General features: G+C 52.2%; 12 protein-coding genes across 12 annotated transcripts; 6 read left to right on the top strand and 6 right to left on the bottom strand.

The window, feature by feature from the left end:
* Nucleotides 1–95: 95 nt before the first annotated feature.
* Nucleotides 96–1,430, top strand: ppmA (type 2C protein phosphatase PTC7; the record flags this gene model as incomplete). Its single annotated transcript, XM_056974314.1, has 1 exon — nt 96–1,430. The coding sequence occupies one exon, from the start codon at nt 96–98 to the stop codon at nt 1,428–1,430; it is 1,335 nt and encodes a 444-aa protein (XP_056839431.1).
* A 1,707-nt stretch (nt 1,431–3,137) lies between these two features.
* Nucleotides 3,138–5,097, bottom strand: N7510_002386 (uncharacterized protein; the record flags this gene model as incomplete). The annotated part of the gene is made up of 5 exons (XM_056974313.1): nt 3,138–3,667; nt 3,717–3,918; nt 3,980–4,325; nt 4,408–4,855; nt 4,974–5,097. The coding sequence occupies 5 exons, from the start codon at nt 5,095–5,097 to the stop codon at nt 3,138–3,140; spliced, it is 1,650 nt and encodes a 549-aa protein (XP_056839430.1).
* Nucleotides 5,098–5,626: 529 nt separating this feature from the next.
* On the bottom strand, nt 5,627–7,065 carry N7510_002385 (phosphatase PAP2 family protein; the record flags this gene model as incomplete). The annotated part of the gene is made up of 3 exons (XM_056974312.1): nt 5,627–6,060; nt 6,114–6,648; nt 6,700–7,065. 3 exons carry the CDS (start codon nt 7,063–7,065, stop codon nt 5,627–5,629), a joined length of 1,335 nt encoding a protein of 444 aa, XP_056839429.1.
* An 838-nt stretch (nt 7,066–7,903) lies between these two features.
* N7510_002384 (phosphosulfolactate synthase) lies at nt 7,904–9,052 on the top strand (the record flags this gene model as incomplete). The annotated part of the gene is made up of 4 exons (XM_056974311.1): nt 7,904–8,110; nt 8,161–8,208; nt 8,256–8,423; nt 8,480–9,052. 4 exons carry the CDS (start codon nt 7,904–7,906, stop codon nt 9,050–9,052), a joined length of 996 nt encoding a protein of 331 aa, XP_056839428.1.
* Nucleotides 9,053–9,310: 258 nt separating this feature from the next.
* On the top strand, nt 9,311–11,566 carry N7510_002383 (putative C6 transcription factor; the record flags this gene model as incomplete). The annotated part of the gene is made up of 1 exon (XM_056974310.1): nt 9,311–11,566. The coding sequence occupies one exon, from the start codon at nt 9,311–9,313 to the stop codon at nt 11,564–11,566; it is 2,256 nt and encodes a 751-aa protein (XP_056839427.1).
* Nucleotides 11,567–11,652: 86 nt separating this feature from the next.
* On the top strand, nt 11,653–12,077 carry N7510_002382 (uncharacterized protein; the record flags this gene model as incomplete). The annotated part of the gene is made up of 2 exons (XM_056974309.1): nt 11,653–11,851; nt 11,902–12,077. Coding segments are annotated over 2 exons (375 nt in total), but the record flags the coding sequence as incomplete, so codon positions are not given.
* Nucleotides 12,078–13,191: 1,114 nt separating this feature from the next.
* Nucleotides 13,192–16,833, bottom strand: N7510_002381 (cytoskeletal protein-binding protein SLA1; the record flags this gene model as incomplete). Its single annotated transcript, XM_056974308.1, has 4 exons — nt 13,192–13,220; nt 13,273–15,060; nt 15,113–16,499; nt 16,636–16,833. The coding sequence occupies 4 exons, from the start codon at nt 16,831–16,833 to the stop codon at nt 13,192–13,194; spliced, it is 3,402 nt and encodes a 1,133-aa protein (XP_056839425.1).
* Nucleotides 16,834–17,551: 718 nt separating this feature from the next.
* N7510_002380 (PRKCSH domain-containing protein) lies at nt 17,552–19,129 on the bottom strand (the record flags this gene model as incomplete). Its single annotated transcript, XM_056974307.1, has 3 exons — nt 17,552–18,160; nt 18,211–18,948; nt 18,998–19,129. 3 exons carry the CDS (start codon nt 19,127–19,129, stop codon nt 17,552–17,554), a joined length of 1,479 nt encoding a protein of 492 aa, XP_056839424.1.
* Nucleotides 19,130–19,621: 492 nt separating this feature from the next.
* Nucleotides 19,622–20,398, bottom strand: N7510_002379 (uncharacterized protein; the record flags this gene model as incomplete). Its single annotated transcript, XM_056974306.1, has 1 exon — nt 19,622–20,398. The coding sequence occupies one exon, from the start codon at nt 20,396–20,398 to the stop codon at nt 19,622–19,624; it is 777 nt and encodes a 258-aa protein (XP_056839423.1).
* A 1,057-nt stretch (nt 20,399–21,455) lies between these two features.
* Nucleotides 21,456–21,824, top strand: N7510_002378 (uncharacterized protein; the record flags this gene model as incomplete). Its single annotated transcript, XM_056974305.1, has 2 exons — nt 21,456–21,627; nt 21,691–21,824. The coding sequence occupies 2 exons, from the start codon at nt 21,456–21,458 to the stop codon at nt 21,822–21,824; spliced, it is 306 nt and encodes a 101-aa protein (XP_056839422.1).
* Nucleotides 21,825–22,952: 1,128 nt separating this feature from the next.
* Nucleotides 22,953–24,214, bottom strand: N7510_002377 (oxidoreductase; the record flags this gene model as incomplete). Its single annotated transcript, XM_056974304.1, has 4 exons — nt 22,953–23,324; nt 23,384–23,764; nt 23,828–24,102; nt 24,169–24,214. The coding sequence occupies 4 exons, from the start codon at nt 24,212–24,214 to the stop codon at nt 22,953–22,955; spliced, it is 1,074 nt and encodes a 357-aa protein (XP_056839421.1).
* Nucleotides 24,215–25,043: 829 nt separating this feature from the next.
* On the top strand, nt 25,044–26,688 carry N7510_002376 (cytochrome P450; the record flags this gene model as incomplete). The annotated part of the gene is made up of 2 exons (XM_056974303.1): nt 25,044–25,161; nt 25,205–26,688. 2 exons carry the CDS (start codon nt 25,044–25,046, stop codon nt 26,686–26,688), a joined length of 1,602 nt encoding a protein of 533 aa, XP_056839420.1.
* Between the last annotated feature and the right edge of the window lie 225 nt (nt 26,689–26,913).

Here is a 26,913-nt window from a genome sequence, read left to right as displayed (position 1 = left end):
CCTTTTGATTTTTAATCCTTCCTTCTGTCTGATCCTCCCATGCTCCCGCATTTATCATAATAGGGAGGGTGTCCACGACCGGGACTGGGCCTGCGATGCTCGCAAGCATTTCAATCCGGTGCAGGCCCGCCTGCTGCAGCCTCCAGGCCGGGGTGTTGTCGGCATCCGCCACGTCTCTCTTCCTCTCCCTAGCTCGGCCTTCCACGCTTAGCTCGAAGCCTCGCGCTGCAGCGGCTGCGCACAGAACCTTTCACTTAACAGCCAGACGTCTCTCCTCCGATGCTCCGCCCTCGTCCTCATCCCCACGACTTTCCTACCGTGTCGCTGTGTCCTCGTCCGGCAAAGGCCGCCGCTTTCACCCTCTCAAGAATGCATATAACTTCGACCCCAACGCCCCCGACGCACTAGGGGTGCTCACATTAGACAAGAGCCCCGCCAACCGACGGCGCCACCGACCAGATAGCGGCGAAGATGCCTTTTTCGTAAGCCGCATCGGGTCGCGGCATTCCGAACAACAACGGCAAGAAGGCGCGGACGCGATCGCCTTCGCCGTAGCAGACGGCGTCGGCGGCTGGACCGAGTCGCGCGTTGATCCGGCGGATTTTTCACATGGGCTATGTGCCTACATGGCGCACACAGCTATGGCATGGGATGAGCCCGCGCACAAACTGCGGCCTAAGCAGCTACTACAGGCTGGGTATGACCAAGTGGTAGCGGATCCCAGCATTCGCGCTGGTGGCAGTACTGCCTCCGTGGGCGTGGGTCTCCCTGACGGCCGTGTCGAACTGGCGAACTTAGGAGACTCGGGCTCAGTGCTGCTTCGGATGGCGGCAGTTCACCACTATTCCGTCCCGCAGACGCACGGGTTCAACACACCCTACCAGCTGAGCATCATCCCGCCGCGCATGCGCGCACAAGCCTCGGTCTTCGGGGGTGCTTTCCTGGAGGACTTCCCGCGCGACGCTGTCGTCACCAACATCCAAATGCAGCACGGCGATGTGCTACTGCTCGCCACGGACGGCGTGTTCGACAATCTCAACAACCAAGACATCCTCAAGCTGGTCACCAGCCGCATGGTTCTGACTGGAGCTTGGACAGCCACTCCAGAGCAGGGCATCAGCGTCGCAGATAACCTGAGCTCTCTAGCTGCTCCAGGCGGACTGGTGGCTGCGTTTCCTCCGCCATCTGAGTCTGCTGACTCGGCTACCCGTCCCGAAAGTGCTCTCACGCTTCAATCGCTCCTCGCAGCCAGTATAGCCGGCGAGGCCAAGATGGCCAGCGTTGACTACCGCCGTGATGGGCCTTTCGCCAAAGAGGCCCAGCGGTCCTATCCCGGGGATCATTATCGTGGCGGCAAGGTGGATGACATCTCTGTCCTGATCATCGTTGCGGTGGATGAGAGTCTGGATCCGGAAAAGAAAGATCGGTAATAATATGCCATGTCGCAAGGCTCATATATAGAAGAATTGTACTCTAAGGCTCAGGCTTGTTTGTTATTTGTTTGTTATAGAACGGCCTATTTGATAGATATTGGTGATATTTACCTTACCTAACGATTCATCACTATTCTGCTACAGACACTATACCCTAATAATATAGGAGGAGCGGTCTTAAGCGCGATTCGACCCCAGTGCGGGACTATCCAAGTCATCAACTCGTGTAGGCACAACATCAAGAAACCCGGTGCAAACCCCGTTCTGATTTTCTTTCGAGGATATTTTCGTCTGATATATGAACCTCTAATAATTATAAATTAAGCTCGAAGACGTTAGGTGAGCCTATTAAAAAAGAAGCAACGCAATGAACTTTTAGAGGAGAAAAAAAAAAGCACCGAGGGCGATTTGAACGCCCGACTTCGGACACTGCAAATCCACACGCTAACCCCTGCGTCATCGGTGCTGTGTTAAAGATTTTTGTCTCCAAAAGCCATATATCAAGAGGCAAAAAAAGACCAACAATAGCGATTGACTCCTTCCAACGCTAGCAGACTCGGGATATTTATGATTGATAGCGATTTAGTAGATAAATACAGTCAATGAAGAACAGTCTCTAAAGAAAGGTCTGCTGTCAACATCGAAGCGAAGCGAGCACAATTGCTGCATACGCCGAAGTCTGTAATGGCTGATCACGAACATCCCGACAGTAGTCGTGGGATCCGTTCTCTGGAGAGGTTCGGCTTCATTTACCGCTCCAACACGCTCTGGTTTAAGTCAGAGGACGTCTTCAAGGCTTTTGAACATTTGTTTAACCAGGCCTGCGAGCAGAACCCAATGTCCTGATCGATGCAAGCGGGTGGGACGGCCTAGCCACCCACCAGGGCGCGTTCCAGAAGCTCTTTACCAACTATTGCGAGAAGTCTTGCCGGTAACCCAGTACCCGACCCGCTTCAAGTATATGTACCTGCTACGCTAGCTAGCACCATCGAAGACACTATGCAGGGTAAGGTTCAATTTGTCTTAACTCGGTGCTTGGGTCTATAAGCGAGATACCATTTTCGCGTCTTGGGTAAAAAGCATCTCCATACTGCTGATGCCTCTTTGTATTGAGCTGGATGGTCTACATTGCCCATTTCCCCTATAATATCTTCAGGCACCTACTGGCACGGACTTAAAATAGAACACTGTACTCAGTTCACCATTCAAACAAAAAAACTTACCCGTGCTAAAACACAAACATCCATCCCTCCACTTTTGCACCATCTCTCATGGACAGACCAGACAGGAAAGTACGGGCAGACCTTCTCCTTCTTCGCGCATCCATATCTCTAACAACAGGCAATTTTTGTTCCATACCTCCCAATGACTCACTTTCTCCCTCAACACAAATCAAATAACTTATCAGAATCAAAAGAAAAGGACTAGACCACGCGTGGTTGGGACCGCCAGAGTGGATTCCGATGTGAACTTCCGCATAAAATGGCCAGAAAGATGTGAAAATGTACACACATAACCAGGAAAACCAGAGAAATAAGATTTGTTGGATACCCACCCTAAGGTCCGAGTAAGGCAATTCAGCAACAAAGGTGAAATATAAGAAAAACAACAACAACAACAAAGAACAGAATAAAAACTGGAGGGCATAAGTGTCGCAAACGTAATCAAAACAGAACGGAGCAGAGCAAGCTCTTGAAGATTCACTTATGCAGTAGCTTCGGTCTTCTCCTCAACAGGCTTGTCTTCCGTAGGCTTGGTCTCGCCCTCTGTTGGCACTGCTTTCTCCTCTGCAGGTGCTTTATCGGCACCAGCGTCAGGCATCGGGGTGTCCAGAGCATCCTCCTTGGCCAGCTTAGCCTCGGGTTCCTTCTCTTCACTCTCGATCTTGGGGGTGCTTGCGCTCTCGTCATCCTTGGGGCCACCGTTGGCCGCTAGCAGTGAATCTTTGCCGGCCGACTCCGACTGAATATCACTGTCCAACACGCTCTTCCAGCTGCTCAGAATGTCCATAGCACGGCGACGGAATTTGAATTCCTCGTCCCGGGGAATCGAGTTAAGTCTGACGATCATCTTCAAGACCTTGTTGATCTTCGTTTTCCGGATGATCGAAACCTCCAGATCGGTGTACTTTTCAAGCTTGTCGAAGAAAGTAGCAATCGTGTCCATCTCTTCTTCCGTGGGCGGCGTCTCACGCGAAATGAATGCTTTTTGGAGCTTGTGGCGAAGGATGAGAACTAAGATGGAGTTAGCCATTGCATCTCCTCAGTGGAGAGAATAACGTACCTTCCCGCTCCTTCTTCTCCATCAATTTCTCTGGGTCGATGGGTTTCTCAGGCTCCGGCGCAGGCTCCTCATCGCTGGCGGCCTTGCCCTTCTTGGGAGCGGAGGCCTTCTTGGATTTGCTCGCAGAGGCCTTCTTTTCATCTCCAGGGGCCTTCGGAGAGGTCAACTTCAGCTTAGTGCCAGTCTTGGGGGTCTTGGAGGGCTGTAAGAATGGTAGGGGATCAATGTCAGGGCAGCCGGGCGGGAGGATTTGGGGTACTCACCTTGCCCTCGCCATCCGTCTCGGCGTCCTTCTTTCGCTTCTTCGAGCTCTTCTTGTCTGCATCTTCCATGTCAACATCCGTGTCGGCACCCTTGCTCTTCCGCTTGCTCTTCTTGGCTTTCTCCGCCTTGGCCGCAGCCTTGGCAGCTTCCTGGGCCTCGCGCTCGTCGATCTCCTGCTGCAGAGCAGCCTGGTGATCAGCCAGAAGAGTCTTGAAGTATTCAAGATCGTGGCCCTCGGCGGCAATCTTGTAAGCGGCAATGAGTGGTTTGGCCTTGCCCTTCTCCGAAACGTCCTTACATTCGGCCGGGTCCAAGGGGGTCAGCTGCGTGTTGGGGATCCAGGCACTAGCGGAAAAAAGGTGTCAGTATTGAGCCCCTCGACCACGTAAAAGTGTAGTAGACACTCAAGGGGATTGCGATCACTCACAATTCGTTGGTCTCAAAAAACATTACAGGGAACGTCCGGTCATGGGTTCGCTTGCCGCCATCGACAAAATCGCCCTTGTAAGTCCCATCAGGCTGCATGGCAGTGACGGGACGAGTCTGCAGCAAGCTCTGCGGAAGCATGGCCTCGTCACAGACAATCGCAGGCCATGGCGCGTAGCTGCGCAGACGCGCCAGGTAGTACTCGCCGGGCTTCGCGTTGATGTTGGTAATTTTGCTCTGAGACTTCTTGCGACTCAGCTTGGAGTTGCTGCCCGCCACACCGCTGGAGCGGCGACGGTCCTTGGAGGACTTCTTCGCCGAGGGGGTACCGTTGGCCTGCGCGTCCGCAGCAGCAGTACTGCCCTCGCCCTTTGTGTCGGACGACCCGTCCGCCGCAGCCGGTTTCTCGGAGGGAGTCTCGGTATCCTTCTTGTCCTCGGGGGCAGGCGCTGGAACGGGAAGAGCAAGGTCAGCATTTCTGGATCGCAATCATTGGGATGGGAGCAGCTCTCCGTCCCACCGACCATGGGATGAAAGATTCGAAGCTTAGGACTCATTCTGACTTACCAGCAGGCTTGGTATCCGGCGCAGTCTCAAGCGACTTCTCGTTGGGTGTCTCGGTGGCCGGGGCGCGCTCAGGCTGCGCACCAGCCTCGGCGGTGGGCACAGCAACAGGGGTATCCTCGGCCATGATGGGAGGTAGTAAACAGCAGGAATCAATGGAAGGGAGGAATTGATGAGAAGAATGGACCAGTATCGGGATGTTGGGGGGAGGGGGTGGGAGGTGGGAGGTGGGAGGTGTAGGCGATGATGAGGTCAAGGTGGAAGAGGAAGAGCGAGAGTGTGGAGAAGGAAGAAGCGCGACGGGCGGGCAGCACGCGATGGTTGGTGGGTGACGCCACTCGGGGCCCACTTGAGCTACACTAGGTACTTCCGGTATGGCCGTTCTAGCACAAGTGTTCGAGGATGGCAGATAGTGCCTGCTTATGAGACTAATTGAAGGGATTAGTTCCTTGTCAGTAAAGGTAATCATCATGACGTGCGTGATGCCATGCCCAAGCTTCATAGTGATTAAGGTCAAGGTTAGGTAGGTTTAACCATCGGATCGTCCCATTATTCTACAAATACTCCATAATGATATGTGCCGGGCCAGAGGAAAGTGTGCACAGGAATAAAGATGGACACACACGGAGTGTTACCCATAACAAACATCCACCCAGTCAAGATGGAACGGCAGCATAGGCGGGTGTGGCCTCGTCAACGTCTCGATCCGTATCATCGTCCTCAGCAATGACCTTGCAAAACAACGGCTCCGGTTTGTGGATCCGGACCAGGCAAAGAAAGTAATCCTCCAGAGGCAACAGGCTCAATAGGATCCCATTGCACCACCACGCCAGGGCACAGACCAAAGCTCCGACAACAGCGTCAAGGATGAAATGATTGGCGGTCGCCACAATGGCTACTAAGATGATGAATGGATAGAGAAGACAGAGTACAAGACAGAGAAGACGACGCCATGAGGGAATAGGCAGTCCAATGATGCGGGCCAGGCGAGTTCGCACGATGGAACGCTGGTGAGGTGGTGAGAGAGGAATCGTCATGATGGAGAATCCGATCACCAGGGAGTATCCGAAGTGCAAGGACGGCATCGCAGCTGTAGAATCTGAGTCAGAATCTGCTTCTAGTGAACCTATCAGACAACCTCACCGTATTGGTTGCAAAACCGGTTCGCCGTCCACACACTGCCCATGCCATTGGCGCCATGGACCGTGTCAACGAAGCCATAACTCCGAGCCAGCTCTCCTTCCGCGCCCTCCACGGCTGGATCACTCAGCAGACGGGGTGGCATGCATGGCCACAGCGTGAACATTACAAATGCGAGTAGGTTGCACACGGCCAGCGTTCGTCGTCGTTCTTGATACAGGAGCGGCCCGGCTGGCGGTCCGCTGATAATGCCAGAAGGCTTCCCCGGTTGAGAATCATCGACGCAGGTGCCTGTGGTGGTGTAGTAATAGAGCCAGACGAGGAAGGCGATTGTCCCTGGGATGTGAATGAAGGAGTAGATCCAGTTGAGGCCCACCATCAAATGAGCATGGCGGAGAAAGTGCGTCTGAATTCTAACCTCCCAGAACATGCCGAGACTTTCCTCGATCTTTATCAGCTGAAACGTATGCCCTCTCGCGACAACGACGGTGCTTTTTTGGAGAGTGAGAGCGGTAAATGCGCGGCCTATTTGGTATGTCTGCAAACATGTGAGCCTCTGGTTAACGTGCAAGGAAGCCTTTCGGCATACCCAGTATACCAGGGCCCAGTACCAGCATTCCACCAAGAAGGGAAACCTCCAAAGCACCCGGCTGAGCAATCGGTCACGGAAAATGGCCGTGTTGGGAGTCGTCACTTCGCAGGTCATGCCCAGCATCGCGATCCTTCGCTGGCGCCATCCTTCGCCTGCGTCTCCAGACAGTGGAGATCGAGATCGAAAGCCCAACAGCGCATCTTTCGAAGTCGGGCTGGAACTTCCAGATTCAAGGAAATCTTCCGACACCGAACTGATAGAGTTTCGTCGAGAAGGTAAATACTCGATAACGCGGTTGATCCAGGTGCCTCCGAAGAGAAGGACGAAAACCACCAAGGGCTCCACGATTGCACCAACCCCCATGGTGGGTTCTAGAAGAAATGAGATGGTGATTGGCAGGGATTTCAAGGAGAACTCATGATAATGAGCAAAGTATGTGGGAGTAATAATGCGGAGAGAGAATTTTGAATGGCAACAAAATATGTCCGGCTCGGCGAAGGTGCCCTACTCGGAGGTTGTGCTGCGCAAGGCAGGAGCTAGTGAGGCCGGTAGTGTTTGCTTCAACAATAATTAATTCATCATGAACGAGACAAGTAAACGTCAAAATCTTTGATCTTTATTATCTCCTGTGGTATGCTTGATGGTCGTTCCATTCCTGATCCCTCATGAGAGGCCTGCCATCCAACCGTGTCATACGATCAACGGTTGTAGCATCCTTCAAAAAGGCCAGATTAAATATTCTTCTAGTCAGATTAAAATCTCGAATAGTGATCATTACAGAATCCAATGCCCTTAGCATAAAGATTGCGCAGAAACTGCTGAGGCAAGATATTCGATTTAAGAGGCTGGCCAGCTCTTCGCCGAGCTTCTGAGATTTATATAGGGCAAGGTTCAATTCACAAGGCGTACCTTGAGTGACCGGTTCAAAATGAGGTTTATATTACACCCTATGATTCGTTGCATTCTTTCCTCTCGTCACACCGTTTCTAGAAGTTTGTACGTCGCCCTGTCTTGTAACTGAATTGGCCATCCAAGGCAACTAGGATTTTCCATAGTAATGTTTGGGGTCCTGCATCCTTAATCAGTTGATGAAGTATACTTGACGTCAGCCTCTGCAAAAATTCGGGGGCATGGAGATATTTAAACGCGGTCTGCTGTTTTTTAGCTCTTCAATTGACTCCTCTATTACCATATCTCAATCATGCCCCTTACAAAGATTCGTCTTGGATCTGTCTACCAGCAGGCCATCCCTAGCGGGGTCAGAAGGCTATCGACCACAGTGCCTTTACGGCAAGGAATGACCCTATTACAGGACAAAGAGAATGGCTTTGGGTTTGCAAGGTCTAATCCAAGACCAGTCAAACCGAGAAGCAAGGGCGTGACAGAGATCCGGGGCCCGTACTATACAGTCTGTATTGATTATCCTCATTCTCCCCATGATTCAGAAACTGATAATAGTCAAGGTCATGGGGAAGCGATATCTCGCAGATGTTCTCGAAACGTAATGTTCTTCATGATGAGCAGGTATAACAGCATCTGATTGAGACGTATAGGATGGGCAACCATGTGGACGGCCTCAAGTTTGCTGGAGGTTGGTACGGTGCACACTTGGAAGACAGCGAGTACTCACCCGAAGACCAGGTTCATTCTCCTTGTTCCCAGAGAAGCCTTTGCGCGAATTAATTGATCTCGCCCACGACCATAGTGTCTATGTTTCGACCGTATATATGCCACTTGCCCCCAGGCTAGCATTGACTAGATGCTGATAGATTCATAGGGAGGCTGGGCTGAGCATCTGCTCACTCACCCTGATGCGAGTACCGTGTTTGACCGCTACCTAAGTAAGTGCAAGGACCTAGGGTTCGATGTCATCGAGTGCTCCTCTGGATTCCTGTCGATACCCGAGGATGACTGGCTTCGACTAGTCGACAAAGTCCATTCGTACAAGCTCGAGCCCAAGCCGGAACTGGGTATCCAGTTCGGGGCTGGGGGAGATACCTCAACCTCAGGCCTGGAAGCCATCGGAACCTCTGATCCTGGAAAGCTAGTCAATCTGGGCCACAGGTTCCTCGATGCCGGCGTGAAGCGGTTGATGATCGAGTCGGAGGGCATTACGGAGAATGTGAGCTCATGGCGGACGGACGTGGTGTCGAAGATCATGAAGGAGCTGCCTCCGGAGCGGGTCATGTTCGAAGCGGCGGACCCCAAAGTGTACGACTGGTACATCCGCGAGTTTGGCATCGACGTGAACCTGTTCGTGGACCATAGCCAGATTGTGCAGTTGACAGGCCTCCGGTCGGGGATCTGGGGCACCGCAGATACGTTTGCCAAGGTGGTCTCGTTCCGCTAGGTAGAATTAGAGTCAGAAAACGCAAATGTAGTTATGTCGGTTTTTAGATAACTACGCACGATCTGCTTAATCATCCCCGGTATATGCCTTTCGTCATTTCCCCACAAAACATCTCTCGGCATGCGCTGACTTCGTTTCCGCAATCCTCCGCCGGTCGGTCTGGCTTCAACCTCCAGAAAATCTCCAATGATACGCTGACGCCCTCCGACCCGTTGAGAGTGAATCACTCCAGTCTCCGCAGAGCCCCTCGCTACCGGGATGCCGCGAGCGAGCACTGCGCCAGGAGCGCGGCTTCGGTGTCGACGCGCCTGCGACAGCTGTAAACGGCGGAAACAAAAATGCAACGGCGAGTGCCCCTGTACAATATGCATCCAACGACACAAGGAGGCGGAATGTCACTTCTCCGAAATACCCGCGCGTTTACTCAAGCCCGGCGGCGGCGACAGTAAGGACTCGACAATGCTGCTCAGTGAACGGATAGTGCCTTCGCCGCAGAGAGAAACGGCTATGGATCGCCTGTTAAACTCGCTCGAGGACCGCGGAATGAACTTGGAGCAGCAGGTCAGAGACGAGAAGGAAGGAACCGCACCAGTGCCCAAGGTCGCACGACTCCTGCGTGATGGTCAGGGCAAGTTCATGTATATTGGCGACTCCGCCAGTCTGTCCTTCCTACAAAGTGTGCGTCGGGTCGTTTCTTCGTCAATTGGCCGTTGTGAATTCACCGAGGATAACTCCCGACACTCCATGCTCGAGGCCTACCAAAATAACCCAAGCACCCAACCCAGTGCCCTCATTGACCCTCCCACAAATGACGAAGCTCAGCGGCTAGCCGGCCAGTACGTACTCGCCACAAGCCCTCTACTAGATTTGTTCGACCTAGAAGAGTTCTATCCACGTTTGGCGAACTGGGTTGCAAACCCATCTGGTGATGAAGATACGGTGAGCTCCATTTTCTACCTGGTTCTCGCCATCGGAGCGCAGGTTTCCGATATCAACCAAACATTAGCGGAGCAATACTTTGGCAGCGGCCGCCAACTGGCGTTCTCCGCATTTCAAGAAACACCCAGCATCCACACTATTCAATCGTACATCCTAGTGTCCATGTATATGCTTGGCGCGTGTAGACGCAACGGCGCATTCATGAACTTGGGTATCGCCCTCCGCGCCGCTTACGCCGTTGGGATTCACCGCAAAGATGCGAATGCGCTGTTCTGTGGCCGCGAACGACGAGCACGAGAGCGAGTGTGGAAAAGTCTGCGCATGATGGACCTATTCCTCAGCGCTTCCTTGGGCCGACCTCCAGCGACATCGGATTATGACTATGATATTCGCGACGATCTACTTGCTACTGGAGATCAACACCGAAACATGGGCCCAGAGCAACAGATATCTCTTGCGGTGACCTCACTGTGCCGAATCTTCGAACGGATCCTTACGGACGTGTATATGAAGCAAGTGATATCAATCACTGTCGCAGAAACAATATCCAATCAACATCGGGCTTGGGTTCGGACATTACCTGCAGTCCTCAAGATGCAAACAGAACAGCTCGACCACAAAACTATGGAAGGAAGCTTAGCCGCTGCCCATGTTTTTGGATCATACTATTGGTCGATCATTCTACTGACGCGGCCATTCTTGATCTACCGTGTGGCTCAATATGTCAAGAGCAAATCCGACCCGTCCAGCTCTTCGGACTCTCGAAGCGGCAACTCTCGTATTGCCCTTTTCGCAGATGCGTGCGTCTACTCCGCTCTCCGTGGCCTCGACGTGGTGGAGAACCTCAGTCAATTCCCGGCTTTGCCTCGCCGATTGCCATTCCTGATCAATTCGGTCTTCAACTCAGCCATTGTACTCGGGGCCGCTTTCTTTGCCGATTACGATAATCTCTTGCCTCTCGCAGAGGGCATGAGCAAGGCAGAACATTTCCTTGGTCACTTTGTTCCTCACGACCCACATGCATACCGTTTCTACCAGATCATCAAGTATCTGAGTGGTGCTGTAGCGGAGTACGTCCAACGCCGCAATCGCCAATGGATGGAGCGCCGCAGCAGACAGGTCGACCAATTGTTCGGACAAGTTGGAAACGACAATCGGACTTCTACTTCTGGTCGTGAAACCCCTCCACTCAGCCAGCAACCTGAGCCACAGCAGCAACAACCGCCAACTGTACCTTCTCCAGCGTCTCCGGCTAAACCCCCCGGCGAAACCCCGCCTTCTTTCCTCGCCAACAACCAAGCAACACCACAAGTCCCTCCACTCGGAAACGATGTTTGGGGTACCCTGTACAATGGTGCAGATGCAACGGCTCTTTCTTATGATGCCGCCATCTCTGCGCTAACCACCTCCGGAATCCCAGTCGACTGCTCTCCTGGTGGAACAATTCCCCCCGGCGCAGGACAACTCCCTAACTCCGGTGGCCCGTCTCCGCTGTCTGATATGATCTTCCCTGAAAACGGTCTGCTCTACATGGCGGAAGATCTACCAATGTTTGGAATTTGGGAGGATACTTGAAGCATAAGATGACGTGTTAATCACACTCTTCTTGCGCACCTACAACTGCAAGCATCCGCCGCGCGGAACTAGGATCAAACGAACAGATGTATCTTGAACACCACCAACACCTGCTAGACAGATACTCAAAATGCGCAACTTTCGCCCTCAAAGTTTCGTGGTCTGAGCTAGAACCTAAATTTGAAGAAGATATCGATTTCTGGCCAAGTGAATTCAACGGTCAAGTCAAAATGGCCCCTTTGATCACAGTCCACTCTCGTGAGAGGGTTACTATCGAGAAGTGGGGTTCACAGCCTACGTCTACCAGAAGCTGTACTGCTTCTGGTTGTTCACAGAAGATCAAGGTTGTCAAGTCCAGCGCCAAATTGTCCTAGAAGAAAACGACGCTCAAATTACGAGTTTTGAGACGTCTTTCTTTGAGGTCAGCAAGCGGACGGAGACCGACTTCGCCCTTTCACACAGCGATATAGAGCAGATCGCAACTCAAGTATGGACTTTTCAGTTCGAGCAAAGGTTAGTGGCTGGTGAATAAACTGGCCACCCTAGGCGGGGCATACTAGTCGGGTGTCCGTGGTAAAACCTGGGAGGTATTATGACTCGAAACTTTGTACATATTTGCTATTATATAACGAGTGAAGATGCTGCAAAAACATAGGCCATAGTACACTTGTCTAATAGATACGATGTGCGATTAGCTAACATGATCCCTTTGACCCTTTATACAAGGGGTCTCTACTTTATGCACTAACTCCCTGCCAGATCTGAACATCTTCAACAGACTTCTTGTTTACATCCCAAGCTGAGAATATCCGGACCGACACACCGTCCTTACTCCTCCAGGTAGTTAGTTAACCCTACTTCTTCAAAACGTGGCGGTCCTCGGTTCTACACATTTGTTCACTTCCCTTACAACCCATTCCAGGGTGTCGACATTAGACATGCCCAGTTGCACAAAATCACCCTCGATTCAACGACCTATCACTATGTACCATTCACACATCATCCGACAGATAGCTAATTATAGAGGGCAAGACAGAATCGAAAGGAAAAAGAATTATGTATGGAACAGCTAGCACAGAAAAACATGAACATCAGACATCAAAAGCAGACCATCCAAGCAAGACAAACGAAATGGGGATGGCGGAAGAGCGGTGGGACAGGGACACCAGGACACTCTAAGAGAGGAAAGATGAAAATGTCCATCAACGGGATTATATGACGCAGACAGAAAAGGGAAAGGGTAAAAGAAAAGCAAGATACGAGAGACAAGACATCTTCATATTGTGTGTTCGTGGAACATACACATACATACAAAAATTGACGATGGCTCGCTAAACGGGGGCTGGGCTGGGCTGGCTTTTGCAATGATAACGAGGCTCGTGGCACTGCTAGATGCGCGCTGCGTGAGATGAATGGGGATGGGGTAGGGTAGGTGTTGCATGATTGATATATACGCAAAAGACAATTTCAAGAGCGCGAAGCTGGGAAAGGCAGGCAGGTTGCGATATGTAAAGATCTGATCTCCGAGGCTATCAGAAGAAACAAAGACAAAGTAAGAAGGGAAATATGCCCAATCGCCCTAGAAAATCACCGAAGGTAGTTATAGCTAGAGGACAAGAGAAACTTTAATCGAATCCGAACGGATTGTGCGGAGCTGTATCTCAATTAGTTATTGAGGTTGGTAAAATGGCTGAAAAACAACTTACTAGCATGAGAAAGGTTGGCTCTAAGTCCTGTTGGCTGTGGCGCGAGTTTCTTGGGCGCGTCTGGCTTAACACCAAAGCGAATCGAAGGCGCGGGTCCTGTTTTCTGCGGCGACAGGGGCGTGGCAGTTGGTTGTTGAGGAATGGGCGGGATCGGAGGTGCAGGCATCTGGTAAGATGTGTTTCCGAACCCATTCGCGCCGGTGGGCTGCGGCTGCAATGCTGGTGGTAACATAGAGTTGATTCCTGTCTGCATCGGCTGCTGTGGCTGCGCATATCCGCCAAAGCCAGTCGGCTGCGGTGCCATCCCTTGGAATCCCGGCTGGTTGAGGCCTGGCTGGCCATTTGCAAAGGGCCCTTGCTGTTGCTGTTGGATCCCAAACTGTGACTGAGGTTGGAAGCCCGTGGGTTGGGGCATCATCCCATTCTGGAACTGGTTGAAACCAGTTGGTTGCGGCTGCATTTGAGGTTGGAAGCGTTGCTGATTCAGCTCGTTCATACTCTGGCCAGGAGGAGCGATTGGTGGGCCCGTCTGCGGAAAGCCGGTCAGTTGAGGTTGCAATGGAGGTGGACCGAAAGAGGTGGGTTGTTGTGAGAAATTCTGCGGTGCCGAGAGCGGGCGCTGCGGAGGAGGGAGGAGCGAATTTTGACCCACGTTCTGCGGAGGCTGTGGGCGCTGTCTTGGCTGCGACTGCTGAAACCCGGTCTGCTGAGGGCTGAAGCCCTGTTGCGGCTGTTGTCCGATCTGTGCCACTTGGGAGAAGAAATTGGGAGTGGCACCCGTAGGCTGTTGGGGCTGTGCTGTCATCGGGGACTGTACAGCCGTTTGTTGAGGCTGCAGAGCAGGGATGCTGATAGTAGGTTGAGATGTACCTGTTGGTTGAGCTTGAGTTGGCTGCAAAGGAGCCTGGAGCAAGGACAGGTCTGCCATGGCTCCCGTGATCTGCTTCTGGGCCGGAGCTTGGGCCGTGGCAGGTGGTGTACTAGACGGCGGTGTTGATGTAGACGGTGCAGCGGCAGTCTTTCTTGGTTGTTTCACTTCCCATGCATCGTCATCAAATCCAGTCTTAACGGGCTTGTCAGGCACCGCAGGAGCAGCTGGGCTGGGAACTCGCTCTGGGGATTTGGAAGAAGCAGCTTTGGGCTCGTCTGCGACTTCGAACGCCTTGGCATCAACAACATCACCAGCTTGTACCGCCGGGGCCGGTCTGCCTTTGCGGGTGTTGTTGCGTAACGTGCCACCAGCTCCAGCAAACAACCCACCGCCATCTCCGTCGATGACTTCTTCGCCGCCGAAGCTGACATTTCGCAGCTTGGCCTTGCTACCTGTACGGATGAGCGTGGCATCCAGATGGCGCATTACTCGCAAGATATCGCCTTCTTTCAAGCCCAGAGAGCGGAGAGTGTCGGCGGTAATGTCGGGCAGCACAGCTTCATCCATCGAGTCCTTGAGGAAGTTCTGCGCATAGCGCTCGCATTGATGCGGGTTGACACCGGCCTTGAGGAAGAAATCGAACCAATCGTAATCGGATCGCTGCACTGAAGCACCAGCTTTTGAGGAGGCTCGAGCTCGGATGCTCGACAAGGGTTTGTCTTCATCCAGCGAGATTCCGGCCACCTTTTCCACATATTCCAGGTCCTCGACACACATCTTGGTGACTGGGACGGCGATTTTGATGCCATTCACCTTATGAAGATGAATCTTCCCGTCTTGAATGCCAATGAACTGCGCTTCCACCGTGAATTCTTTGGTTCGGTCCGTCCATTTCCTCACTTTACTCGAGTCGGGCTCTAGAGTCTTGTTAGACTCTGAATTTTGTGTGGCAAAAAGGGGCCAACTTACTTGACTTGGTTTTGCTGTCGCGCTTCTGACGCTGTAAATGATAGCGACTCTTCAGCATCGGTGTATCAGGCGTATGGGCGTGAATTCTCACCTCTGAGGAATCAATCGAGTCCTTTCTTGGCTTCACGGCTTCTTTGGCCAGCCGGGCTTCCTCCTTGCGGTTCTTCGCGATCGTCGACTTCGCAGATTCCGCGGGGGGTGGTGGCTCTTCGGTCGCGAAACCTGTGATCTCGACAAAGCTGCTGGGAACAACGCCTTCCTTGCCGTTCTTCATCCGTCGCACCATCCACCACTCCTCGGACTTGTGTTCATCCAAAATGACAACCTCGTCACCGGTAGCCACGGTCACCTCGTCATCGCCCTGAGCCATGAAATCATACAGCATCTGACCCTTCTTCTGGCCACCGCCTCCTTGTTCGCCTGCTTCAATTATCTCCCGTAGCCCTTCTGCGCGGTAAGCACCTGCAATCTCACCCAGCGCGGCGACAATCTCTTGGGCAGTGTCTTTGGCTCCCGCATGGAAATCGATGCTTTTGCTTGGTCGAACCAAGTCCACAAAGACATGTTTTCCTTCAATCGAATAATGAGTCAGTTTCTCAGCAGTCCACTCCTGCTGGTGGTCATCTCCTTCTGGGGAAATGAAGATGATCCCAGTAACCATATTGATCCCCAATGTGGTAGGCATCTTCTTCCTCTTGCCCATTACCTCTACCATCTCATTGACGTTGTACATATGGTATCCGGATGGTGAACGCGGCGTCATCGCAGAGGCTTTGTTGTAGGGAGGGGACTCTTTCAGTCCTCCTTCGCGGCCCGCTCCAGGAGCGGGTGGCCGGCGGGGGTGCGGAGAGGACTGGGGTGACTCTTGGTGCATGATTGGAGTAACCTGCTGCGACGGCGGTCGCCGTGGAAGGGCAGGCCCCGGTTCCTCTTCTTCCTGGTCGTACGAGGGCCGGACGGGAAGGTGAGGCGGGGGCGACTCGTCCCTGGTGGACTCGGCAGGCATCCCAGCTGGAGCGTGCTGCTTGTGTATGATGTCCGCAATAGCAGCGGCTGCGGGGTTATGAACGGTGTCAATCGGAGACGCCGCGGGACTTTCATATTCGTCCGTGCTAGGCTTGGAGGGCCGCTGCGGGAGAGCTGGCGCCGGGGGCTCTTCTGGGATGGGAGGTGATGCAACGGCGGTACCAGCAGCGGGAGCCATATCCTCGGTGATTTCGATATAATTCGAGGGCGCAAATCCAAAGTCGGAGTTGGCGCCGACCAACGTCCAATCCGGATCGGAGGTGTCGTACACCATCAACTCCGCATCTTCGGTGAAGGAGACTTCCTCGTCCGTCTGTCGCGTGTAATCGAAGAGTGCTTTTGCCCTGTGTGTGGGTTGCGCCTATGGAGATCATCCATCGTCATCAGCCAACTCAATGTTTTTGTGGTCGGGGCCATCCAATGCGCCGAGTCAAACCCTGGAGAAGTGTATCACAGCTCCAGCGTCCTCATACATGCACACTAGGGTATGATCTTACCTCTTCCACATAATTGTTTGGAACGAGACCCTCGGGTTCGTCCTCATCCTCCCGCTCTGCCTTCTTCTTGGCCTTCCACCAATCATCCTCTGCGCTCTTCTCCAAAATATAGAGCAGATCACCTTCCCGAATCTCGAGTTCGCCCGCTCCCTGGGGCTCGTAGTCGTAGAGAGCCGAGTAGACGCCGAGGAATCCCATGGCGGAAAGGGATCGGGGTCTCCGAATCTCACAAGGCCCGCACCTGCTACCAATACCTGCTACCAACAACAATAAAAACTCCGGCCCGCACTAAGCGGCAGCACCAGGGGAGTGTGCAGCTCCGGGTTACGGTGAATTGTGATTGTGGTGCTGTCTCCGCGAGGTTGGGTGGTTGGTGACGCTGGCCGTTACGCGATCAGCGCTTGGCAGGATCCGGCTGGGGTGCGCGGACGAATGGGTAGAGGCAAAGAAGGGAAGTCAAGAAAGGGGAACGAAGAACGAATGCGTAGGAGAGAAGAAGAAGCGACAACGCCAGACGCAGGACTCGAGACGGGGGAAGAGTGAGTGAGAGAGAGTGTGAGCGAGAGTGCGTGAGTTGCAGTTGGATCAGGGAGGGCGGGAAGGTGGGCCGGTCGCTGGCTGGCTCGAGGGGAGGGTCACGTTCTCTTCACCATGTACTTGCAGCAACGCACCAACTGGGACTGACTGGACCGTAATTACTATGGCTACAGCTGCAATGCCTAGGGACTCGTTTTCCTCCCTCATCGGCTCTCTGCAGTGCTGTCTGGAGTGTCTCTCCGATGCCGGCATCCCCAACCGGGTCCGACTGGGGCAACGCGGACCGTGACGTCTTCGGGCATGAAGCTAACCGGCGGTACCTGACATGGATGGATCAAACATAAATACATGAGAATCATCTACTATACAACGAACCACCTCACAGCTCGTCTTTGAAAATCTCTTTACTGCCCTCTTCCTGGTCCTCCGTCTGGCCTTGATCCAACGGCTGTGGACGCTCCGAATTGGTCTCCGGCGTCCGGGGCTCGTCCTGGGCTGGTTTCTGAGCAGGCTTATCCCCGTCTTCTTCCCCCTGGCTGTCCTGGTCTTCCTTCTTGTCAACAAACACGCGGTATTGAATATCCCCGTTGACCTCGACCGCCTCCAGCGTCCAGTCTCGCCCTTTGGCAATCTGCTCGACCCGCTGCTTCATGTTCTCGAGTCCGTCCTGGTCGAGATCATACTTTTTCAAGTCCTGCTTGGAGAGCCACCACTCCTCGCCATCCTGGCGCTTCCCAATCAGCTCGACCCGCTCCTCGCCGGCCGAGGCCACGCGTCCCTTCTCAATCTCCTTACCCGCCATCCCTACTAGCTTCTGGCCGCCGACTTCGATCCCGCCTACGGTCTGGATGCCAGATAAATCGGCGGCGGCTTCGGCGGCGGCGGCAGCTAGACCCTGGGCAGTATACCAGCCTTTCGCAGCCGCCCATTCTTCAACCTCATCGGGCATAAGAATCTCACGGCATTCGATGTTGTGTACCTCGTCCTGCTGGGGGGTAGGAACGCAACGTCGTCACAGAGACGCGGTGTGTAGATGACCATCAGATACGAGCAAGTAGTAAGCTCCTTGATCCAGCCGATTTGGTCTGTTCCCTGAGGATGGCAGTGGAACTGTACCTCGACTCGGCGATCGCGCCCAGTCAAGTCGCATTTGGTTCCGCCACGAAGGTGCTGGACCAGATACCGTGATCCTCCCTTGGTGTGCAGCTCCGCCACGTCGGGTTTGGCCGGCTTGTGTTCTGTCTCTCCATCCATCTCCGCGTCGTCGCTGGGGAACCTCCCCAGGATAAAGGAGAGCGCGTTTGTATCCTCAACCGGTGGATAGGGTGGTGTCCCACGCCCGGCAGGGAGAGCATGGAATTGCTTGATTTGTTTGCGATAGCAAAAGGAATAGGACCACCACCCGGAGAAGTAATACAGGCATCTGCCTTCCATCTCACGGAGGAGTTCGAGACCGCGGTCGGTCGCCCGAGCCAGTTCTTTCTGTTCTTCGGCTTTGGTGTCGCCTTGTGCGGCAGCCGTCGCGTTCGGGTCGTCCTGCTTGACATGGGGGATTTGGCAGAGTAGGCGCCGGTCGTCGAGAATCATTTCTTCGTAGGTGTACATCGGTCTATCCCGCTCGTCTGTTCTCTCCGGGTTGGCGGCGTCCTTGCCCAGATAGACCTGCGGGTTTTGGGTGGACGGGTTGCCGCCAGATAGGTCGTATTCGTCCTGCCACTGCAGTAGTTCTTCGGCCTGGTCATCGAGGATGTACTCGCGTGGGAAAATCACTTCGTACTGGAAGATATCAGCATCAGTTGAGGCCGACACAGGTCATCAAGCGCACCTGAGGAAAGGCCAGCAGGTCATCATTGATGCTGAACGCCCGCTTAGCTGCCCATGTGCCAGACGCGGCGCATACCAGGACGAGCCAGGGACTCAGCCGTGGTATTGATCGCTGCATGGTATGGATTCTCATCGTCGGATGGTCGGGTGGATGGGGAGAACGCGACTGGGTCTGCTGAGAAGAGCTTCCCCCGCGGAGGGTGTGGTCAATCGCAGCTTGGAGTCGAGGGGCGCAGGAGGTTAATGTGCCATCAGAAGAGAGAGGAGGAGGAGGGTAGAAAGAGGTCAATCGGCAAAGTCAAGCATTCTCCGAGAGGAGACGTTGGGGGTGGTCTGGCGCGAGAGGGCCAGCTGGGCAGGAGAGTTCGGGGGATCCGCTCCGTGGCCTTATCAGATGTCTAACGTGTTTCGCGATCGCTATATCCTGTCACTCTTGGCAGCTTCCACAACCTTCAAATTTTACATCTTGTCTACGAAGCGGTCACCGGCTAGGGCTTTGCGACCTCGGATTATGTGGGAATCAAGGGAATGAATAGCCGAGATAGAGATCTTGGTATAGTTAAGGGAGAGACATCTCGAAGCTATCCCTATGATGGCACAACCCAAGGACCAAACCTGCAAGGCTTCAGTGGAAGTTATCCTGTTGAAAATGAGCGCTCTTGCCATTCCACGGCTTAGCCTTCTTGCAACTGGCGTTGAGAAGGCTCTTCACCTGCGGCCACTGGGCCTCGGGGATATTGCTGCAATCCACTCTCACAAAGTCGCGCCCGGAGTCATTGTCGTCTTCATCGAAAACAGTCTTGCAGGCGTCGTATTTCGTAACAAGGTCTGTCGCCATGCTCTTGCCGTCGGAGTAGTGGACTGGCTCACAAACGTACTCGACGTGACCGTCCTTCTTTTTTTCGTCCCTGACATCAGCGATGAACCGGCCCCCCAGTCCTCGTACGGCCGCGTGGTAAGGACGCGAATCCAGGGACTTGTCCGCGGGAAAACACGCGTCCTTCTCATACTTCACAGCTTGTCCCATGATCGTATCCGTGCAGATGAGCTTGCTCATCGCCACCGGACCATCGCACCACTTGAGAGCATCTTTGCAAATGCCTTTGGCTTTAGGAGTGTTGTTGCACTCATTCTCCCAGTCCGTACATTGCCTTGCGGCGCAAGACTTCTCTTCGCTGTCTGTACAATCTCTCTCACAGTAGGAGCCGGGCGCGTAACCGTCGGCCTCCAGATGAGTTCTCGTGTAGCCAGAGGAACACTGTGCGCTACCAGTACTGTAGAAAGCAATACACTTGTCTCCGTCGCATGAAATGTCGTCGTCCCTCTTAACGAGATGGGCTGCAGAAACGCTGGCGATAAAAGCGCTGTACGCGACCAAAGCAACAAGGGGACGGAGTATCATCGTGCTGTGGATCGATTAGAGCTCTAAATTTTAAAACAACGTTTCAAAAGCTGCGGTTTCAAGCGACGTACCTTGAAGATTGGAGATTGGTATCGTCTGAATATGTTGCAAGTAAACGAGGCTGATCGAAGGAAGCACACGAGGGGAACGAGAAGGCCTTCTTATATGCGCTGAGAACCATACAAAGGCTTTGCAACGAGCTAATCCTCTTATTGCTTGTCATTCCTTTCTTAGAGGGAAATATCGACCCTGCAAGGGCTACATGCCCATAGATTGGTGTTGGATGCCCATCTCAGTCTAGTTGATTCTGACAGCTGCCACCATCACGATGTCGATGTGGAAGCCACCACTCAAGGGGCTGCTGTAAAGAATTTGTCCTACTCTTACTACATTCTTGTGGCGTTCAATAGAATTGAGAATGTGAATGAAGGTTTGCTATGCGAGCTGCTCAAATATGTGCAGGTTGGTTACCCAAAATGGATATCAAGTAACAACAGCCGACTGAATTCATTCTGTTTTTCCATTCTTCCTATAACGGCCTATAACGGGCCCGAGCCGCTGTCTGGTCACGTGTTGGCACGTGCCCGGCGCCCATCTGTACCTCGATTGTGGGTAGGGCAGCCAAAGAACCCTCCACACAGGTACTTTTAAAGTTCGGTCCCAAATGGGTCTGCATCATCTGATGTGCCCAAGAACAGCTATATGCTTTCGAGGCGTCGGACCCAGGCATCTTTAGACCCAACGTCCCACCGCGGTGTTCCAAGGAGTTCTCCACATATGATGCGTTCATCCTACGGCTCCCATAGTTATCGATACTCTACTGGTCGTAGTGGCGATCCTAGCTACCTTATTTTCTATATAATAATAGGGATAAGAGGAGTGATCACGAGAACATGGTACCAATCAGGCAATATGATGTCATTCGACTGGTGGTAGGTCAACTATATATAGAGGGCTCTTGGGGCAAAGTCTGCTCCCGAAGTTAGTCCTCCAAGAAAGATCACCAAATATCCTCGAACAACTCGAATCGATTTATTAGAAACACTTATATTCCACGATGTCCGACTTCTTCCGCAGAGCATCGGACGCGCTCCATCATCGCAAAGACTCAACCGACTCAACGGACGCACCCAAGACCCTCGACGCAAAAGAGCCTCTTGAGCACGGGCAGTCCGAGCCTGCTCAGCCTGAGGCTCACGTCAACGAGACTTTTACTGATACAGCGGCTGGTACAATCTCACTTTCCCTCGTCTGGATATCTGCGTCTGGTATGTACTAACAAGATCATACAGATGATAAAACCCGTCCGAAGCAACGCCGCCATTGGGTCTGGGGACATCACGAGGGAAACAAACCCGAAACAAAGCAGCAACCTAGCCAGCCCGAGGCGCAAAAGGACAATACTGACTGGGTTGTTGGTTCGTAGAAATGTAATCGTGCTCGACAGAATGGCCGAGGAGCTAGCGTCGGGTTTGAAGGAGGCTAGCAGTGACTGGGATACGACGAATGTGAGATTTTGAAATAATTTGGGACTTTTCGAATTCAGTTATACCCGCCGTTTACTGTCTAAATATCATTTTGTTATCTTTCCAACCTTTGAAGCTATTTACAGCTCCCCCGTCTTTCGTATAGTATAATGTGGCTGGCCGTCATCCCCCTTTACCCAACCACGGTCTGCTGCTCCACCAATTTTCCTACTCCCTAGTTTAGTCTTAGCGAGCCTATTCTTCCCGCTTCTGTTTAGTCTCCAGCACCACATTAGGGTATTGAGTCCCTAACAGTGAGAATGTGACCCGCTAGTTTTATCTCCGTGCAACAATTTCTTCCATCAACAAAGGACTGGCGTCATTGATGTCACCCTTATTGAACCTGGTAGTCGCCTTGTACCTGGATGGCAAATGCACAGTTGGGCCTCTCAGTACCCATGCCAATCTCTCAACATCCGGTGGTAGTATGTCTAGTTATTTATACCGCTTTTCCGAATGTATTACCAATAATGACTGTCAGCTAGTGAAGTGATCGCCTACACTTGTTAGCCATGGATTTAATCTGAGATTATAACCAACTAACATCCTGGCTCAGTTCATCGTATACCTTCCGTCTAGCAACAACCAATGCCCTCCAATTTAGCGACGAAGTATCTCCTAGGCCATGTTGTGTTCCTAGGAATATAACTCTACCTATCAACCCCTTAATCTATAACTGTAGCCTTGGAACACTGCAAAAGTAGGGGTAATCAGATGAAACTGCTTGAAGATCCACATTCGAGTTCGGTAACCGCGCGAGCCAGTCATCTATGCTCAAGATACGTCTACCTATAATTACTTGTCGGCACTGGCGCACCTATCAAAAGTCTCTATGAGTGTTCAATCTCATTCATGTCTTTGCACTAGTGTCAGGAATTTAACTACGGGGAGAATATGCCTTGCCGCCGGGGAATACTGCCCAACGCAACTAGAACTGTGGACAAGGAGAGATAACCGGAATGGGGCCTCGGAAGAACGGCGATTCTGTCCTCCCCTACTGTTCTAACAATTCCAAAGCGGACCCTGGTTTACAGCTTGGAAATCTCAACCCGCCGCCCACTCTCATCAAACTCAATCTTCTTCCCCGTAATCAAAGACTCTTGCAATGCACATCCAATAATAACAGCCTTGACCGCAGACTCCAGCGCCAGCGGAGCCGGCGTGTTATCCAAACAAGAGGCAGTAAACTCGTTTGCCTCCGTAATGAAAGCTTCCCGGAATCGGCCATAGTAGTCCGCCGGAATCTCGCGCCGAATACCGGTCGATTCGTACAGATTCACTAGGTTCATCTGCGGCTGCGTGTTAACCGCGATCTTGCCTTCTGTCCCGAAGATCTCTGTGCAGTCTTCTTGACCCGCGGCCATCATTCGTGAGCAGTAGAGCTGGGCAATCTTGCCCCCCTATTTTAGTTTTCTTAGTTTCCATATCGTACAACCCAAGTCGGCCTATCATAACTCACATAAAACTCAATAATCCCTAGCGCATTATCCCGATCATTGTGCTTCCGTAAATCCGGTTGCACAGCCGTGATACCAACAGCAGTTACACTCTTCACTTTGATATTCTCGCCGAAGAACCACAGTGCCAGGTCGATATCGTGAATCGAACAGTCCACGAATATCCCACCCGAGAACTCCGCATATGCGACAAAGAACCCGCTGGGATCTAGCTTGTCACAAGTTTGAGAGCGGAACACAGACGGTGTGCCGATATGCCCGCTTTTCATGCGCTGGTGTGCGTCCCGGTAACTAGCATCGAAACGCCTTGAGAAACCGCAAATCACTTTCTGGTTGGGATACTTGTTGATGGAGACTTTGTAGGCGTCGACGACGGATTGGGACTATATTAATGTGATGTAAGCTTGCACTATACCTTCAATCGTGTTGTAGGAGCGACAACTCACAATTTCAGGACTCGTGCTGATTGGCTTCTCGCAGAGAACATGCAATCCCCTCTCAATTGCCATGATAGCCTGCTTCGCATGCACGGTCGTGGCGCTGGCCACGACAACTGCCTGCAGGGTCTTCTCCTGTGAGAGCATCTGCTCGTAATCGGTGTAGGTGCGGACATCGGCAAACTCCTTCGTGGCGGCGTCCAGCTCAGCCTGTATGGGCGAGCACACAGCGATCAGCTCAGCACGGGGAGTGAGAGTTGCAAAGTGACGGGCATGGCGCATGCCTGTACAATATGTCAGAGCCTTTAAAATTGATTTGGTGGTTAATTGGAACCAGAAAGGGCATTTACCCATGCGTCCAATGCCTACAACTGCTACCTGAAGCTTTTGGGACATTTTGGATGTTGCAGGAAGGTAAAATTGGAGTGAGAACGGATCGAAAAAGATAGAGTGCGATAGTACAATTCCAATGCTGGAACATGATCGAGATTTATAACTGCTGGTTTAGCTATGTAGAGCTCTGCCACCTTCCGGAGGCACCTTGCTGTCCGAATATCCCGCAGTAATTTAATTGGAGGCAGCATGTCATCGGCGAAGCCTGCCCTTTTGGTGCAGCTCTACTTCCTAACGATATACTTTTTGCCCATGGCTGCAAGCTATGCGGGGATGAAATGCGCTTTGATCTTTGAATCTCTTGCCTGGCTTCTACAAAAGATAGCCAACCAAAATTGAAGAGTGGAGGTTTCTTCGCAACGAAGCTTGCAAAGAATAAAATATGCCCGTCCATTGTCGCACAGGCGACACTTGATCTGCGGATGACTATCCCACGGCCACGAGCCACACTTCATCATCTTGCTCGTCGGGCTAACTTTGTCTCGGGGCTGGTTTCCTATTTCACCAGGGAAATTTTCCCCGCCCTGCTTGTCCCCACATAGTCTAGAATACAGGACATGATCAACTCTGGGATACATATGCTCGTCATCCGTGCTATCGAAGACTCGTTTGTCATAGATGCTTGAAAGCAATTGCCGGTAGGCCTTGAGGGTTATTTACTTGACCACACATATTATATTCATACTCTGTCTCAACGTTTCTCATCAACCTTTTCTGGTCAGACTCTGAGGAGCTTCCGTGTCAAAGTCTGCTGTTATTTTATTGAACGCACCTTGATATTCCCTGTGATTCTGTTCATTTTCCTTGGTGACATACCGAGAGCTTCAACAAGATGTTGTTGTTCATTGCCGCCGCGCCATACGCGATTGGCCTTGTTATCTTCCTTTTCATCTATTTTGTTACTATTCCCTACGTCAAATATCTCCATGATCCCAAAGGCATGCCATCGGGTGAAGAATTCTGCCAAAGAGTAAATCACTAACAACTTGCTAGGTCTTCGAAAATATCCCAATCTCTCTCCTTTCTCGGGGGTTTCCGCGCTCCCCTTCATGATCATGGCCTCGCGAGGCTTTCGATCCATGGAGCTTTCATATTTGCACAAAAAGTACCCAATCATACGAACGGGACCAAACATGCTATCCTACGGAGATCCTCGAGCCATCAAGGACATCTACGGTCATAACACCAAATGCACCAAGGACGGATCGTATTCCGTCACTGCTGGCACCCATTTCCACTTGGCGGATGTTGTCGACAAGTCCGACCACGCCAGAAAGCGCAAGGTGCTTTCCTCGGCATACGCGTTAAAGAACTTGGAAAGCTGGGAGTTCAAGGTCACCGACAAAGTCCAGCGAATGTTCAAACACTTTGATAACGTTTGCACCATGGCTCCCAAAGAGGACGTCGCGTCTGGCAGAGTCGCTCCGAACCCTAAAGAACTTACTCTTGATTTGCGCTCTTGGACTAACTTCTTCACCCTTGACGCTATTGCCGATATTGGTCTGTCCGAAAAGCTGGGATTCCTCGACTCGGGTAGCGATGTCTGCATCGCCGAGAGGAGGGATGGCTCGACCTATGAGGTCAACTTGCGCGAAGCTCTTTATCCAACGGCTCGGAAGCAGTCCCTCATTCTTTGGGACTACGCCTGGTATCCTACGCTCAATAGGCTCGTCAACGTGTTTCCATGGTTCAACCGAATGCAAAAGTCTTCAGAGAACTGGGATAATATCATGTGGCGCCGTGGGATGGAGAGACTGCGGCGCTACGAGACCGGCGAGAAACTTGACGATTTCTTCCACTCTTTAATGGAGGACAAGAACGGCAACCCTAACAACCTTGAATGGGGTGAGATTGTCGCCGAGTGCAACATTATGATGAACGCAGGCAGTGTCACTACTGCCATTGCGATCACAAATGTAATATATCAACTTATCCGGAATCCTCGCTGCTTGGCCAAGCTGCGCGAGGAAATTGACACTGTTCTCGACGAGAACGAGGTCGTGGCGGATTATGATAAGATTAGGCACCTGCCGTACCTCCGCGCCTGTCTCGATGAATCGCTTCGCTTATTCCCTCCTACTTCTCATGGTCTACCTCGCGAGACGCCTGCCGAGGGCGCCGACATTCTCGGTGAATGGGTGGCTGGAAACACATCCGTCAGCATCTCGGCTTTGGTTGTGCACCGCAATGAAGACGTTTTCCCAGATGCAGACCAGTACATCCCTGAGCGATGGCTTGGTGAAGAAGGCAAGGCTCTTCAGCCTTACTTGATTGCCTTCTCTGCCGGCGCGCGGTCTTGCATTGGTCGTAATATTTCATACCTGGAGCAGACCAAGGCAGTCGCATCCATAGTACACCGTTACGACTTTGCTTTGGCCTATCCTGGATGGGAACTAAAGCGATTGGAAACCATGAATTTAATTTTGGGAGACATGCCAGTCAAAATTTGGCGGCGCAATTTGGGGGGTGAGGCTTAGATTTCAGTGTTGTGTTTCCGCTTTTAGCTTTCACTTGTCTTTGGATGACACTTTTTAACGAAACGGGCTTGATTGTGGGATCGTTCCTTTTCCAGATTTGAAATGGATTTCAAAGGAAACCATTCAATTAGCAACATTTGAACCTGCCTTTTCATAAACTTGCTACCAGGCGACTGGGCCCGGATTATAGAGTCACATACTCAAATAAGAGAGTAATCTTGTCAT

The sequence above is a fragment of the Penicillium lagena genome (genome assembly GCF_028827675.1).
Source record: "Penicillium lagena strain IBT 129212 chromosome Unknown utg000001l_segment0_segment0, whole genome shotgun sequence".
Lineage (NCBI taxonomy): Eukaryota > Fungi > Ascomycota > Eurotiomycetes > Eurotiales > Aspergillaceae > Penicillium > Penicillium lagena.
The sequence above is the reverse complement of the archived record's forward strand: the minus strand, read 5'-3'. Positions and strand labels throughout refer to the sequence as shown.